The following is a 17,411-nucleotide window of genomic DNA, read 5'->3' on the forward strand; positions in this document are numbered from 1 at the left end:
TGAAAGTAGTCTGGATGCGTTTTTTCAGAAAAAAAACCCCACAACAACAGCCTTTTCCTTAAAAAAAAAAGGGGGGGGGGGTAACACTTCTCTTTTTTCAAAAAACACAGGTTTAAAAAAAAAAAAACCCACACACCACACATCCAGACTTTCACTTTAGAAAGATCCTCTTTCAAAAGTGAGATCAGAAGAAGATATGCAGATTCCTGCAGAATTTGCATATCCTTTAGAAAACCCCCTGTAATTTAGACATATCCTTGGAGCTGTAGGTACTACTACACAAGACCTAGAAGTAGGTAGATAAACCAAGGCAGGCAGAAGCTACCAAACCAGAACAGCTGCCGTTATGGGGAGGTCAGATCACCAGTTTGATAACAGCAACTTCTTTATCTCGCCACCTGGCCTCGGTCATTGGCTACCTCAGATCCTCTTGATTGATCTGTCCAAAGCTGAGTGCCTGCCAAGTGCCTCCATCTCATCTAGAGTCTATTTTGCTGCACCTTGTCATGAGTGGCCACGTGACCTCAACCCACCACGGAGAAGAGGAATGCAATTGGGGGATGACAGGGCCTGCATGAGGGAGGCGGGACAGTTCATTCATTGCCATGCTGCTTGGAGACCCGTATTCGGCCTCTATGACAAAGGATAAATGGGCAAAAGTCAGACATCAGCAGAAGCCTGTGGGGGGACATTTTAACCTGCCTGGGCTCTCAGTCATAGGTTTAAAAGAAGCCGTTCTTCTACAAAGGAATTTCACCAGCCAACTACAGAGAGCGCGCAGAATTCACCTTCATATGCAAATCTGACAGTTTCCTTTGGCCTGAACACTACAACATCCCATTCATGGGATGGCCCATTATAAAACCAGCCTCCCTTACATTTAAGCCCTGACATCAGAAGCTAATGGGACACTTCCAGCCCATTCAATTAGCCTCATTAGTTCTGACACTGCAATTCACAAGTATTTCTTCCTCCCCCCCCCAAAACCACCACCCCCGGCAGCCTTTTTTCTATTATAAATTCTGAGAGTCCCCACTTTTATCCTCCACTCCAGCCCACCTGAGGAAGTGGGGTTTGCCCACCAAAGCTCATGATTCTAGATATATTGGTGTTAGTCTCTAGGATGCCACAGGGCTTCTCATTGCAAGTCTGAAGACACTTTCCCGGTAGCAAGGCGATGGTGGCAAATCCCGCCTCGAACCCAGCAGGAATCAGGCTCGCAATGCGCAGCCCACCCCAGCACTCTCAGCTCTGCAAGAGCCACCCCGTGCAGGGCTAAGGGTGGCGCCTCCCTTCCCGTGCAGCCCATCCCGGCTCCAGTAAAACCCTGCACAAGAACATTCCAGGCACAGGCGTTCCCTCCCGGTCGGACCGGGGGCCGGCTATATCGGCTTCGAATTGCAGCCCCTGTACTGCGTTGTGTAACTGGAGCAGGCGTGGTACGTCAGCACCGCTGTACGCAATGCCAGACTCTGGAGTATCACCCTATTACCCAGTTTTGCGGTAGCTTCCCTCGCCTACATGGGACAGGCCCAGAGGCCATTTTGTGCTTGTGAAATCTGGCAAGGAGACAATTCCCTGTGATCCCAGGAGCCCGTGCAATTCAATCCAGCAAGTGACCTGTCGCTGTGCATGATGGGTAGCAAGTTTGCCAAGTTCTCTTGGTCGCTCTGCAGGTTTCTTCCCAGTAGGGCTGAGTGTTTCAATCTCCCCTCCACCCCACACCTCCACCCGCTTCCATTCCTCTTTCCAAGTCGTACAAGTTCCAACCGTGCTCCTGCTGCGGGTGCCAAAGACACACTGAGGTAAGCGCTGGCAAAGGATCCAAGACAGAGTTTAAATCCTTTATTTTTAGTGTATCGGCAGTGCCGTCTACAAAAGCAAGAGCAGTATCAGAGTTCGGATCGACCATTGCATAAGCTTCCCAAGAGAAGAAAGGATCTTTTGCAATTTGAGTGTGTGTGTGTCACACCGTTCTGGTCTGCAGAGCCGGTTTGTGCCAACAGGAAACCCAATTCCAACATTCCAGCGCCCAGAGGGAAAAAATAAAACACAAAGACTTTCATATATGCAAAAAACAAGTTTATTCAGACAACCAACCAGTCTGTTTTCAGCTGTTAGCAGGAGCTGGCGCTTTGGACTCTTTGACACATGCTTTTCTATCCACAGGCCTCACATACGAACCCCTCATCGAAGTAGACTCGAATACAGATCTCTCTTTCCTAGCTGGAGCCTTCTGCCTCCACATTGTGTGTTGGATCCAGAGGACAAGCTGGTGACAATACCCAGAGCACACTGGTTTACATGCATGTGCTGCCTTGTGTCCTTTCTTCCTCTAAGCACGCTCTAAAAATCCACACCCAGAGAGGGGAGCTATCTGGCCTCAGAATCTGGCCCATGGGAGTGTCTTCCCAGCTGATCACCACTGGGGCAGAACACAAGAGTCCAGGGAGGGACTGGGCTCCCAGCAGCCAAGCAGCGAGTGGATGCAAAGGGAAGAGATTCAGGGAAGAGACTCAAGGCGTTGGCGACAGATCCTCGTGGGTTGGAGGAGACGCTAGCCCCAGCCAATCCAAAGGCAGGGCCCGTCTGTTAGCACACGGGGATCCTGCGGCATTCCAAGGACGTGGGGAGCTCCCAGAAAGCTTCCAAACCAGATGTTTCCGTTCCGTCAGGGGCTCGAACGCTGCAGGCCTGGTCCGCACCAGCCCTCTCCCTGCTGCCGAGTCACCGCTACTGCTGTGCCAGCGCGGGTGTCCAATGGGAGCAGGCGCTTCCAACGCCATGTTGTCTAGCCTCCCTGCAGGGCTGGATGACATCGGAGCCCTGTCTACACACTGGGCCGTGGTGCCCAGAGGGCTGCAGGGGGCCCGGGAGGAGAGAGACCCAGTGCAGAAAGTCACCACTTTTCTACTGTGCAGCGGGCCGAGAGTCCAGCCCTTTTGCCCGCAGAACCTGGAACGTCTCCAGAACCCACAGGGCCCCCGAGGTCCACACGAGGCCTGGTTGGTGCAGGGTCTAGATTCCAGCACATCCCCTCATGGAGCAGCCTCGAAGGGCTCCACATACGTCAAACAGACCCACCTCTCCAGAGCCCGGAAGGAGCTCGCCTCCCAGCAGAGGGGGCACCGAGCCAGGTCACGTCTCGCGCCTCGTCCCTTTGGTCTCGGCTGCTGGGCGCGCAAGCAGGCAGGTAACTGGGTCCCAGCAGCCTGTAGGGGAACCGGGAAACTCAGCCAGTAACCCGGCAGGAGCGTTTCTGTGGAGAAGGCAATTTCCACCTCACAAGCCAACAAGCCAGGTTTCCGAAGCCAAGGGGACCCTTCCCAGCCCTCAGCAAGATCAAGACGGAGCTGCCCAGATGCATGCTGGGTGGGGGCCCATGACCAGCGCATTGGGGAACGGAGAAGCCAGAGGACGGAGAACGACTTTCAGCTGCGGGCCCAGCCCTTCTGCCAGCGGGACCGGGAACATCTCCAGAAGCCAGAGGGTCCAGTGATGGCCACACCTGGGCTTGGCTCGTGTAGGGACTAGATCCCAGAGCTACATGCTGGGACTGGCTAGCGGGAGGCAGAGAGACAGGGAAAGCGAACACCCCTCTATTCCCTGCTCTGTAGGTGAGAAATGCCCCCAAACCCTGCCCCCAGTCATGCAGCCGGGCCCAGGAAACTTAGAGCAGCAATCACAGAAACAGGCAGCCAGTCAGTCGCCCCACCCTCCCTGTGAGAGGGAGTCCCCTTTATTCCCCCAGCCTCACACACACTGCTCCAGTTAGCGCCAGAAGCACTCAACTACTGCAAGGAAAGGCCACATGCGGGATTCCAGCCTGGACAGAAGCCCTCAGCCTCCCCAATTTGGCAGACCTAGACTCTGCATTAAGGACATTGTACTGCTTCCATTGCACTGTCCGCCCAGGATCTGAGGTGGTTTTAAATAAGTAAGCTCACATTATTCCTTACTTAATCCTCACCCCACGTAGGGAAACTGAGGCACAGGGCAAAGCGACATGCCCAAGGTCACAGCCTGTCAGTGGCAGAACTGAAAATAAAGTAAGCCGTGTGCATGATCCAGAGGACCATTCCACCACCAATACATTCAACACGCAAGCTTTCAGTGCCTCCTCTGATTTGTCTGCCAGTACCAGATTGCCCTTCCTTTCCAAGACGAGGAACCGTAAGGAACACAGGCTGGGTTCTTGTGAGAGATTCAGCTCGGTCACTACAAGACGTGCCCAAAGGATTTCTCTTCCAGTCTCATGAATTGGAGGAATCCTTTTGATCCTCATTGCTAGTCCACGTGGCTTGGCCACAAGTGCCTCAGGCAGCTGTTTGAGGTGGTGGTATTTGAATGCAATGGAGGAAAGGGGTTTCACCCGAACCATGCATCACACCGTGCTCTGAACCCCCTGCCCAGCCCCACCAGCCACAGTTCTCCAAGGCAGATGCAAGAGAACTGCCTTGCATCTGCCTTGGCTACCCAGGATTAGCATTGGGCTAGTGAGAGAATTGGGAGCAGAGGAAGCAGGCATATGAAACCCATCTCCTTGTCTATACCAGAAATAAATAGTCAAGCCTGTATGGCAGCAATGGGGCTCCTACTTCAGAGAGCAGCTATGAGAGCACTAGTTAAAACAAAAGGAAGTATTTCTTCACATAACCTGTGGAACTCCTCGCCAGAGGATGATGTGAAGGCCAAGACAATAAAGGATTCAAAAAAGAACTAGATACGTTCATGGAGGATAGGTCCATCACTGGATATAGGGCAGGGACGGTGTCTCTGAGCTCTGTTTGCTAGAAGCTGGGAATAGGCGACAGGGTAGGGATCACTTGATTCCCTGTTCTGTTTATTTCCTTTGAAGCACCTGGCATTGGCCAGTCGGCAGACAGGCCACTGGGCCAGATGGACCTTTGGCCTGACCCAGCCTGGCCGTTCTTATCCACTAACCCTGGTCAGAACCAGAGAGTCAGGGAGCCACCTCCCTACTGTCAGCTGATGCCATCTCCAGCTCTGGAGAAGCTGGTGGTGGCTTCCTGTCTGCTCCAGGGGCAGGAGACAGGGCGGGGGAGGGGATGGGGGTGGGGCTTCTTTTGTCCCCTCCCACCTACCACAGGTAGCTGGGCTGTGAGCACGCTAGGCCAATGTTGCCTTTACTCAAGCATCTCAGGGAGATAAAGCCCAACAGACAAGCTGTGTGCAAGGTGGCGGCGGCAGCACTGGGGCCCTGGTACGGGCCTGCCAGACCCACGCCCCTTGGTGCCAAACCCCACCCGTTCAATCCCTGGCATTACCTAAACTAGCCATACACACCCCACCAGCAACAGATTTCCACCAGACGTTCTGCCCCCCCCCCCCCAATGGCCCCCAGTTTATCAGCCCCCCCAGTCCCACAGGCCGGACACTGTAGCCACTCTGCAAAGCAGCCAACTCCTGTGTGAACTCACAAGCTCTCCACCACAAAGGCGAAGTGGTTCTCACCCTGTTTACCACTGTGGGCCGCACACAGCGTGTTTCGTGGGCTGTAGCCGCACAATACTCCCTGTACGGCCCTGAGCACGTCACACGGGCCCAGCAGCTCCCGGGCTGAGCGCCGCTGTGTGTAATCTCTGCTAGAGCTTTACCCAAGCCCAGCCCCACCATCCCGGAGGCGGTGTGGGGAGGGTCCCTGCAGGGAGACTGCTTCCCTGCTTTGTTTTGGCTGCAGATGGCAGGCCCATGCCAAGAGGGGATTGTAAAAGCCAGAGGAGGAAATGCAGTGGGGGGGCAAGGGAAAAAGTTACATTTTTTGACCATTTTTAGAAGTTTCTCAACTTTCTGCCTAGTGAGGACAGACCAGAGAGGTGTGAGGAGTAGAAGCCACCGTGGCTGCGGCTGCCGGCCTCCTCTAAACCGGGAGGGGACACAGAGGAAGCTGCTGGGATCAGGGGAGCTACGACAGAGGAAGTGAAGATGGGGGGCAGGAGAGAGACTCCTTATGACAGCTCAGGACTGCGAGAGAAAGTGGGTGGGGGCGTCTCCGTCAGGAATGCTCAGAGAAGCCAGAAGCCACATTGGTGATCGTAGGGAAACAAACTCGGCTCTGTAGTGCAGGGCTGAACCCCTCCCCTCCTGCCCCGCCCAGAGCGCCTGGCCGACAATTAAAGCCACAAGGAAGGGCCAATTTTACAGGTGGAGAAAATGAGGCACAGTGAGAGGCAAGAACTTGCCCAGCTCCATTCCCAGGACGCTGCCCTGGATTCCTGATCTGTCACTCGAGGCTGACTTGACCAGCATTCTTAGGGGACACTGTCTCCCATCCCGCACCCCTTGCTCATGGGCTCACAGGGGGACCCCCCCAGCAGGTTGCCCTAAACCTGTAGCAACGCACCCCTTCCCCCTCCTGAAGAGACGCCAGCCCCCCTCCCATGTCCCAGCCTTTCCTGACAGGAGAGCACCAACTCCCTCCCCACTGGCAGCAGAGGGGAAGAGACCCTCCTCCTGCAGAGAGGGAGACAGGAAACAACTCCGCTCCCCAGCTGAGGCCGACTCCACAGGCCCCTCTGCTGCTGCCAGGGCTCAGCCACCTCCTCCAGCCTCCCCGCGTAAGCGCCCAGGGCGGAGATGCAGTAGTATGGGCCACCCAAAGCCCGGCGAGCCCCTTGGCATGGGGAGGGGAGGGGGGTTCTGTGCCTGGAACCCAGCCTGCCAAGGGAAAACCCAGGACGGCTGCAGCGTGGCATCTGCGAGGTGCCGACGGGAAGCTCTGAACTGCAGGGAGGGAGGAGAATGGACGCACCCACTTCCCTGGCTCCCCATCCACAGGCAGGCGTCTGTCTCTGAGCCCTTCCCCCTTGTGCCCTGACAAGCCAGCGCTCGTGTCATGCCTTTGGGCTGGGGGACACCAGCCACCCCCCAGCAGCCCCGGAGCTGCCCCCCGACTCGCCTCTCGCGGCGCAGCTCGGGCTGACTGCACGTGGCACGGCTGGTGCCGTGTGGCTCACTCAGAGGCCCTGGCAGCTCAGGTGGCAGCACGCAAAGGCCTGAAACACGTGCACAGCCTCGCTAGTTCAGCTGGCTGGCAGCTCCCACGGCCAGGCCAGATTGCAAGGGTCAGGAAAGCACTCAGCAAAGGAGAACCTGGCAAGACACAGCAGCCAGGCAATTCCTAGGGCCCAGGGACACACCCTTCCTGACCCCGCGGCGTAGGGGCGTTCCTCGCAGGCGGGGCTCGCTCAAAGCGGGGGTCTCAGGCTGCAGCCTCAAGTTCCCATCTCGGGCCGTTGAGCCACACGGCACAGAAACAGCCCCGGCCCCCTTTCCACAAACAGATTTGAGAGGGCCGCCCTGGGCACCGGTACCAGGATGAAATGGCTTCCCCCGGACCCTGCAGCCCACACCCTGCTCCCATTGTGGGTCAGCTGCCACCAACGCTAGGTCCTCTCTACGGAGCTTGCCCTTGCGGCCGGCAGCCCTAGGCCTTGGAGGGACAGGCTGGAATGCACTTTGGGCGCTGCTGAAGGGGGTGGGATCTTGGGAGGTCGCTGGGGCCCGTCCGTGGCTGCGCCGCAGGAATTTGAATGCGAGCTGGTGTTGGCTGGCAGGTCCGCGGAGCTCCTGCAGCGGGGTGCGATGCTTGCTGGGGCTTGTGCTGCTCAGGCAGGCACGGCCCAGCGTGCAGGGTCAGCCGGGGCTCTCCAGCTCTTCCAGCTAGGCTGGAAGGAGGCAGCTGCTGAAGTGGACGGCAAAGCACCCGAGAACCAGAGTCCAGCCCCACTATGCTGGGACTGGCCAGGAGCCAGGCAGCTCCAAAGCTCCTGATGTACAGCCAGGGTGGAGCCGCCCCGCCAGCGAACTCCCACCGCATCCTGGGCTCCACTCCGGTCTGGGCCACGTGTTCAGCCCTTTGATACCCCCAAGCTGGGGCACTACAGCCCACCCCCAACAACTGCTCACAGAACAAGGCTTGAAAAACAGCGACACAGCCCCCCAGCCAGACGGGCTAGCGCTACACCCGTGCCCCTTCAACAGGCTGGTGACTTCCCTGTGTCTACACAGAGCCCTGCCCTCCAGCGCTCAACCAGGCACGACTGGGAGCTTGTGGCAGACCTGCCCCTTGCCGCATGCCAAGCCCTGCCCCCTGCAAGCTGGCAAGCCAGGAGAAGCCAAAGCAGAACCACTAATTGCAAACAGGCTTTCGGAGAGTGCGAGGAGAAGAGAAGCTTCACTTTCCTCCCCTTTAACTCTGGGGAGAAGGAGCATGTGTGTTCGGGGCGGGCTCTGCAGAACGACGGGGAGGAGTTTTCCGCTGAGGGCTGGAGGAAGGAGAGAGGCACCTCCAGCCGATATTCTCCCTCTCCCCGCCCTCTGAACTAGGCCACAACGGTTTTGCCCTCCAGTCACTTGTGTTTACTCCCTGGCGCGTTGCTAAGGGACTCAAATCCCCTCCAGTGGACGAGGTTTGGCCTCCGGGCGCTCACTCAGAGGGACTCTGTCAGGGCTTGTTTTACACAACAGAAAGTCTCCGGTGTTGCATCCTGCAAACCCAGCAGCAGCCCGGGGGAGAGAGGAACAGCCGTCGCTTTACCGGGACTTGAACCATGCACAGCCAGCCCAGGAGGGGCACCAAATCTGGGGTCTACGGCAGGCAGGCAGGGGGGGCAGAGTGGCATGGTTTGAGCACAGGACCAGGAGACAGCCCCACGGGGCAGCTGGGCTTTAGTGCCTGCTAGAGGAGAGACAGGGAACAGAACAGAAGCCACATGACGCCTGCACCCACCGAGCCTCTGGGCCTTGCAGGGACCAGCCTGCCATCCACGGAAGGAAAAGCCATTCCCAGGACACTCCAGTGTGCTGATTTTCCAGGCAGGCGCAGAGAGGGGCCAAGATCACTCAAGCTCGCTAGCGGTAGCTAATTATTCACTCAGCTCTGAGGCGAGCCAGGGACCTTTGGGGAATCAAAAGTGTTTTAATTACATTTTTACGGTCAGGGCCAGCTGAAACCCTGCCCGGGGCATCTTAGCTGGATTCCGGTGATAGTCAGAGGCAGGCTGGGCTCCCCCTCCAATCTTTGGGGAATTCAGCTCCAAAATTTGCCTTGAGGTGAGCCCACGGCGAAGACCCGGTTTGCTCGAGAGTCCGCCCACAAGCTCTGCTGTCCCCTTACACAACATCGGCGCAGCGCAGACACGACTGGCCGCACGGCAAGGAATCTGATTAACCGGGGTCATATAAACTGGTGCACGCTGTGTCTGCGCACTGGGAGCTGCCGCGGAGACAAGGCCTCCGGTGTCTCCTTCTCACTCTCTTCCCCCCTCCGCGTAGTTGTGCGCGCTCATGCCCGCCATCCCAGGGACAGCAGAGGGAGAGCGAAGGGGCGAGGCTGGGCTTGCTCAGGCTCGAAGGAGGCTCAGGCAGGAATAAATTCGAAGTGAAAAAACAAGCCGTGAGGCCGTGGACAGGGCATCCCAGTGCCACCCCAAGCTTGGGGGAGGCACTTGGCTCACAGCTGCAATAACTAAGGCCTTTTATGCCGGGCACCTCCTGGAAACTAACCCCAACCGCTCCCTGAACATAGTGCGGCTGCTTTACTTAGGCAGGACAGGAGGCGAGGTGCCAGGGGACGGGCGACTGCCTTGCTAGGTTCCTAGCCCAGCAGCGCACGGGTCACCTCAGGCAACACCCCAACCGTGTGCGATCCAGGGCATTGCAGAATGGATGGGGAGAAGGCCCAGCCGGCGTGGCAGTGACATCCCTAGCAGGGACAGGCCCTGCTTCCCAACCGTCCAAGTGACCCAGGCCAGGGGGTCTCAAACGCTGTCGCATCACGACTCCATAAGACCGGCCAGACTGGGTCAGAGCACAGGTCCATCCTACCCAGCAGGGAGGCGAGCAAAGCAAACGCCTCCCTACCCGCAGCATGTAGTGAATCTGCATTTGCAGAGGTGCTCAAAACGCATTGGCTGGAACTGGAGCCGGCTGGAAAGGCACACACGCCTCGGGGTGCGCGGGGGAACCACTGCATGGAATGCACCTTGTCCCCTTAAAATAAAACCGGCCCTAGGGGGCATCCAGGAGCCCAGCGGTCTGGTGGGCAGAGCAGCGCTCAGACTCGGACCCTCCCGGGGCCTCTCTTGGTCTGTCCCAGCTGTTGAAAACCCGGCACAAGGGGGCACCTCGGTGAGACCATGCTGGAGGTGCCCTGCACCAGCACTGGCTGAGCCTGGGAGGCCCTATGCTCGGCTCCAAGAAGCCCACCGACAGCAGGAGATTCGGTGTAAAACATGGAGGGCAGAGGGAACCCTGTGGCTATTCTAGCAGAGCCAGAGGGCCATGCAGTCCTACAGTCGTTAAGGGCATCCATTAGCTGCTTCCAGCATAACAATGGCCCCACCCCATTTCTGCCCCTCTTCCCACAGCAGATACCCTGAATGATCCATCTCCCAGTCAGGGAAAGAAATGGGGGCGGGGGACACACACCCAGAGCCCCTGGCATTAAGAGAATGCAGGATCCTGGTATGGGGAGGGGGCATTAAGGGCTCTAAGAATGCAGGGAGGTAGATTGGTAGATCCACGCGTGTGGGAGGAGCTGGGGGTTGCAGGGCGTGACAGAAACAGAGGGGGGGGGGAGGGTGACACGCAGGGAGGGGTGCCAGGCGCCCCCCAGGCCTGGGAGCTCAGCCAGTGACAGCCAGGCAGCGCAACTGCTAGCGGAGCCAACGGGAGAGCCCAGGCAGGATGGTTCGGGTGGGCCAGGGGAGCACGTTGGGACTGTGGGGGAAGGGCCAGGAAGGATGGTGCAGCTGAGTCACCGGCACGTTGAGTCTGCACTAGTGCTGCACAGGTGTCAGGTGGGGGCCCGCCCACACAGGCCGCACCCAGGTGGGGACAGGTGAGGGAGCTCTGGAACTAGCAGCCTCCCTCTGCCCTGATACGATGCTGCCCAGCCAGAAGGGGCTGGCTTCCCCCATGCACACCGAAGCGCTGCCCCCCCTCGCCGCCCCTCCTCCAAGCAACCGGAAAGACTGTGACCGAGCACAGGGCTGTAGCTCCCCGAGTCCCTGGCACAAATGCCAGCAGCCCCACGTTCCCTGTGCCTTGGAGAAGCCAAGCAATAGCTGAGACTGATCACTGGGAAGTTCGTATCCATTGGCAGAGCTTGTGTTCCCCCAGCCCTGCCAAGGAGCAGAGGGCCGGGAGCTCTCAACTGGTCTGGGCCTGCCCTTCGAGGAGCCGCTGAGACCTCCGGCAGCGTCTCCACTGGCGAGAGTTTGCAAACGGCTCATCCTGCACCAGGCAGTTCCGCGTGGCTTGCAAGGGGCCTGCGGTGCAGAATGGGATTGGGCATTCCAACCAGAGCCATGAGCTGCAAGCCGCCCACAAACACTTCAGGGGCGCACATTAATGAGGCTATTAAGTAGTAATGATGGCAGCAGTTACGAGAGGCCAGGCAGTTGGGGCCTTCAGAGCATGCACGCACACACGCCCCCAGTAGTTCAGCTGCCGTTGTTGCCAACACTACCCAAGATGACCAGATGTGGAAGAGACTGGAGGAAATTCTTTGGGGGGGTCTTTAAAAACTTTGGACAAGTTGTGCCTTCTCTGTGTGATTCTAGCCAGTCATTCCCCCACCACACACCTCACTCCCCAACTTGTGTAGGTCTTTAACACAACAGGGGAAGGGCCAGATTTGAAAGATAAGGAAAAAAGGTGTTTTAAGGCTGTTTGCACAGGGCTAGTACAGCGGAGCCTTGCTCCTGATGGCCCCTAGGACGCTTCCTCACATAAGTAGCAAGTTAGCAGGACTCAGCAGTAGATTTGGGGTGGAGACCCTCAGGCCCGGGGGCTGGCTGTGGCCCCCCCACTTGCCTGAATCCAGCCCCCAAGGTTCAGGGCTCCCCCCAGCATTGGGGAGCCCGTGCTGGCGCTCCAGCCCCACCCACCACCCAACCAAAATCTACTAGACTGGGCCCCCCCCAGGCTCTGGTGTGCCAGGGGAATGTGGGGAGCATTTTTCTCCCCACTCAGGAGCCACGTCAGTGAGGGTTTTTTGGGCAGGGGATTTCTCATTTGCATGTGGAACCCAATTGATTTTTCTGTGGGTCCATGGTCCCTGCCCCCCAAAAAAGTTCCCTGCCCTGATTTAGGAGCTGAAACACACACTTGAAATTGGAGCACATTTTAACAGTGTCCATTTAAAAAAAAGGGGGGGGGGAAGAGGTAAAGGGAAGCCAGATCATCTGCTTTCCTACAAAGAGACCAGGCTAATAAAATCAACTTCCCTCACTCCTTGCTTTTAACAAGCTAAAGCCCCATTTGTTATAGTCTCCCTTTAAATAGTGTTTGGCCCACATAAAACTTCATGATTCACAGAGATGAATAGGAAGCTTGACAATACTTTACAGTAAGTGACAAGTCATAATTTCTCTGGTATTCAGCAACGCAACACCATTAGTCACGTTGTGAGCCTCTGATAGTAACACAGCTGCAACGCACTGTTCCTCTGGCATTTTAACTGTAGCTTTGGATGAAGTGACCACTCCATTAGAAATGGGGGGGGAGGGGGAAGGCAGGCCATAGTTTTCCTCCAGGGAGTGAGGTGGCCTAGTCACCTCTGACTCGGTTTGGAGTTTCCAAGGTATTTTGGTTCTCCGATGGGAGAAGCTGGTTAGGTCCTGTGCCATCGTAGCCGCGTCTCCAAGTGCAACTTGATTTGTGAAGTCCGGGGGTCCAGTTTAAGCACTTAACTATTACGGCTCACAGCGCCTCCAAGAAGCCTCTGTTGTCACTGTAATTGAAGCCTACGAAAGGCAGGGACAGAGGTCAAGTCCTGCAACTCAGAGGCCTTTGGGGGCTCCAATGTCGACCTCATAAATTATGAGGCGTCCCAAGAAAAGAGGGCGACACAGAGGCCAAGTCACACTGCTCAGTGGCAGGCTGACCCCACTTACAAAGGTCAATCAAGTAACTGCAGGCACCAATTAGTCCCCCAGCCTCTGCGCAGTCAGATGCCATCTCCACGGACAAAAAAGCAACTGTACAGAAGCCACAATCCCGTGCTTAGACAGGCCACTCCAAGCCGGGCTAACCAGAAACCCTGATGCCCAAGTCCAAGAGGAATCTTTAAGTCAGACACATCAGACTGAGAGACCTACAACATCAAGAGTAAACGCAGGGCAATCAATAGCTGCATTGTCACTTCTCTAGACTCCAAGGCCCGACATTTCAGGAATAGGAGTTCAGCGGGCGGTAGCACTTTGCCCAGCTCCCTACTCAAAAATCCATTCACTACCAAAGTTATCAGAAAGGAGACACAACAGATATTAAAGCCAATAACTATGCTTGATCTTTGTCAACAAAAGCCAAGACGCAATACAGGGCAGCTGCAGCCTGGTCTGCACAAGAGGCAAACCCATTGCTGGCCTAGGTCCAGAGGCCAGATCTGCAATCCTAGCCACACCGGCAGCCCTCTGTGCCCAGCAGTGTTTCATGTAAGCTCTCCCCCTCAGAGATTCAAATGCCACCTAGCTGATTAGCAGAGCTCAAACAGCCTCCAGAGCAACATATGTTTCTAATGGTGGTACACATCCACACGTGCCTCAGTGCACATAACAAAATTCATTCTGCACATGGGGAAAACCCACAGGATTGGGACCCAAGAGGTCTCCCCTTCAACCAATGGCGAACATGGCTTAAGGGCTGGTGGAGGGAACAACACTTCTCCACATCAGCCTCCCAGAGAGCTGTTCCCCTTCCTTCCCCCTGCCCACAGAAGCCCTGGCCACACCAGGGCTGTTCGCCTGAAGCAAATCCCTTCTTCCTGCAGCCAACGCAAACAGCCACCGCACAAGTCAAGCCTTTCAGAGGGGAGGCAGACACTTCTTTGCCCCGCTCCCCCTTCCGAGCCAGGCTGCTTCCAGCTCTGCGGAGGAGAGCCCCGGAGCTGCAACGTGGAACTTTTCAAAAAAAGTTTTAAGGCGTTAAAACAGGCGCCCCTAGCAGGGAGGGGAAGGAACCCCAGGCGGAGAGGGGGCTACACCGGGGTGCTGCTTGGGGGGAGGAGGGATTCCTCCTGCCCCCCGCTCACCGACACACGCTTGGGAACGGCCCCAAACAAACATCCTGCTACTTGGGGGGGGGGGAAGCAAAAACAACGGAGAAAGTTTCCTCCAGCCACGGCCAGCTCCTTCCCACGCACGCCGCCTTCCACAGCGCAGCCAGCGCCGGGAAGGGGGCCCCCTCCAGCCGGCTGGGAACGGCCCGGCCCCGGCCCCTTACCTGAGATGTAGAGGCGCCTGCTCTCGTCCAGGTGCGTGGAGATGACAGCGCCCATGGCGGCCGGGGCGCGATGCTCACGGGGAGGGAAGCGCAGCGGGGGGCGCGCACCCCCAGGCGGCTTGCGAGTCCCACGGGGGTCTCCGGGCCGGGCCACCAGTCCGCTGCGCTCGGCTACCGCCGCTCCATGGGCAGGGAACCAGCCTCGCTCCTCCCAGCCGAGGGAAGCCCTGGGCGGGCTGCAGCCGAGACACTCCTGCCTACGTCCTCCCCCCGCCCCGGGCCACACCCTGCGCGCAGCTCCGGGGCCTGGGCGCGGGGTCCTTGCCGGACCGCGAGTTCCTGCTTCCCGCGCGGGTGGGGGCTTGTAAAACACCGTCCCGGGCCGCTTCTCAGAGGCCTTCTCCGGCGAGGGTTTGGGAGTGTCACGGGAAAGCCTCCCCCTTATCGAATGACTGCCCAGGCCTTTGCTAACCACTAGCCCACCTGGCCCCCCGCCCACGTGGGACCGCTAGGAACCTGCAGCCCCCGGGGAGGCCTTTGTCGGGGAAGCTGATTCCTCCCTGCAACTAAACAGGGCTTTTCTCTTGCACCCAGGGGCCTCCCTGCCCCTCCAGCTGCTCAAGGGATCTTCCGGCTCCTGCTTGGCACTTGGCTTGATTTCTGACATTGCCTCACCTGGGATTGCAACATTTACCCAGGCTTGTATAATTCCCCCCTCCCCCAACTGTGCCCAGCCATAAACCACAGCCTGGACTCTTTCCTCGCGCCAAGGTGCATCTGGTACTCACCAAGGCTACGTCTACACTGGCATGATTTTCCGGAAATGCTTTTAACGGAAAAGTTTTCCGTTAAAAGCATTTTTGGAACAGAGCATCTAGATTGGCACAGACGCTTTTCCGCAAAAGCACTTTTTGTGGAAAAGCATCCGTGGCCAATCTAGACGCGCTTTTCCGCAATAAAGCCCCGATCACCATTTTCGCGATCGGGGCTTTTTTGCAGAAAAGAAATCTCAGCTGTCTACACTGGCCCTTTTGCGCAAAAGGGACTTTTGCCCGAACGGGAGCAGCATAGTATTTCTGCAAAAAGCACTGATTTCTTACAGTAGGAAGTCAGTGCCTTTGCGGAAATTCAAGCGGCCAGTGTAGACAGCTGTCAAGTTTTTTCCGGAAAAGCGGCTGATTTTCTGGAAAAACTGGCCAGTCTAGACACAGCCACCATGGGTAACATTGGACATCGCAGCAGGGTGTGGGTTTGCTTTGCTACAAACCCTCCTCCTTCCCTGCTTTTCCCCACGGTCTAGCCTGTCTGAGCCTCTGCTGCTTGGCCCCTTTCCGGCTTAGTACAGCAAATGCAGGACTTAAACCAAATACCCCTCTCCGCTGACTTGGGCAGTGCCCAGGAATGGGCTCTCCACCCACAGAGCCATTCACTGCCCCTGTCCCAACTCCTGCATCTCCACTCCGACCCAGAGGCAGCCTAGGGGCCCGAGGGTTGGCCCGGCCTGGGGAAATCGGTGTCGCACCAGTGCAAACCCTCCCATGCAGACACACTGCACTGGGCTGTCCCACTGCAGTGGGCTCCGCACTGGGCTTCTGTAATGGGGGCAGGGCTTCGATTTCTGTCCAGGGCCCTTTGCTGAGGGTGCGCTGATGTGCTCTTAAGGGAGCTGGGTCCCCAGGAGAAGCCAGATTTCACCCCAGGCTGCAGTTCTGGGGCCGTACTGGGCTCAGGCCTGGCCCCGTGCAGTGTCCCCCTCTTGCAGGAGGACAGACCTGACACAATGGCCATGTGACCATCCCTCCGGGGAGCCCTTGGCGCAGAGAGACGCAGGGGCCCTGCCCAGGAGTGGAGGTGGTGGGAGTGTGGCCAAGGAGCTTGGCCTTGGCTGCTGGAAGGGCCTGCAGGGAGCTCTTGCTTCTCACCAGCCAGAAGGCAGAGCAACCTTGCGGCTGCTCTAGCTAGTTGAGGGCCTGCTCCAGACTGCAGGATGTCACGCACAGACCTTTGCCTCCCTGGGCTGGGTTCAAGGGCTCGGCCTCTCACAGGTATTTGGGTCCCTACGTCCTGCTGAAATTGGTGGGTGTTAGGATCCGGCCAGTGAGTCTGAGTTTATATGGGAGTGAGTCGGGCTCAAGGACAAAGCTGTGAGGCCTGAATTTTTCCTGGGGGTACTGCTTGCCTCCGGAGGCAAGGGGAGTGTTTCTGGCCCAGCGTGACTGCTCTGTGTACAAAACGTCCTGTTTATCCCCTCTGACACCGCTTTTCTTGGCACACCGAGCTCGGCAAAATTCCTCAGGCGTCTGCGAACACCCTGGCAGGGCTGGAGGGAGCTGGAGAACGAGCCCGGCTGCCTGCCCCACATTCATATCCAGTGGGGATGGTGCCTGGGGTCACCACCTCTCTGCGCTGGGAACAGGGCTGCCCAAACCCAAGTGTTCTCGCAGCCGGGGCCCGGGTAAACAGCACCCGCCCAAAACACACAGTGCGGAGAGTGTGCGCGCGCATTGTGCAATGCAGGGCTGCAGACCTGCCCGGCCTGTGCTAAAACACGCCACCCTGGGCGGGGAGGGCGAAGCCCTGCAAGGAGGCAGAGCCGGCCGGTCGGCTGCTTCTGGGAAACCTGCTGGTTTGGTCTGGGAAATCTGCAGCAGAGCAGTCGGCTCCATGACATACGGCTGGGCACTTCCTACATGGGGATTCAGTCTGGACCCGATACCCTGCCCCCGCCCGCCTTTAGGAGCCATTGCCCCTGTGTGAAATAAGGTAGCTGAGAACCGAAGGGGGGGGGGCTGTTCCCCCTGCTGCATATTTACCATCCCTCCAGAGAACTGGGGCTAGAGGTGTGACACATGGGGGTCACAGCCACCGGCCACCAAACCTCTGGCTCTCAGTGGGAGAGGGGAAATGGATGAGCGGGTTCTGGCCACTTGTGGCAGCCGCTATCCTGGCCCAGCAGTGCGCAGAGAGGGGACCTGCAGGGCTGGAGAAGTAGCCCAGCTGCCCACCCCACACTCACGCCCAGTGGGTCCGGTGCATGGGGTCACACAGTGCTACTCAGGTGTGCCCCTGGATGGAGTGAGGAGGCAGGCCCAGCCCTGAGGGACAGGAACTGCCGTTGCTGGGGGCTCGCTCTCTGGCCCCGTGTGAAAAGGCACCTCACG

At 57.8% G+C, this 17,411-nt stretch overlaps 1 protein-coding gene across 1 annotated transcript in view; it reads right to left on the minus strand.

Moving 5' to 3' along the window:
- Window positions 1-14,791, minus strand: part of NIBAN2 (niban apoptosis regulator 2) — an 85,358-nt gene extending 70,567 nt beyond the window's left edge. Inside the window, exon 1 of the mRNA XM_075905812.1 lies at window positions 14,251-14,791. Coding sequence (XP_075761927.1) covers window positions 14,251-14,305 — 55 coding nt within the window. The 5' untranslated portion in view covers window positions 14,306-14,791. The remainder of the gene's footprint in view (window positions 1-14,250) is intronic.
- Window positions 14,792-17,411: the final 2,620 nt, after the last annotated feature.

Source organism: Pelodiscus sinensis, chromosome 22 (assembly GCF_049634645.1).
Source record: "Pelodiscus sinensis isolate JC-2024 chromosome 22, ASM4963464v1, whole genome shotgun sequence".
In the NCBI taxonomy this organism is placed as follows: Eukaryota; Metazoa; Chordata; order Testudines; family Trionychidae; genus Pelodiscus; species Pelodiscus sinensis.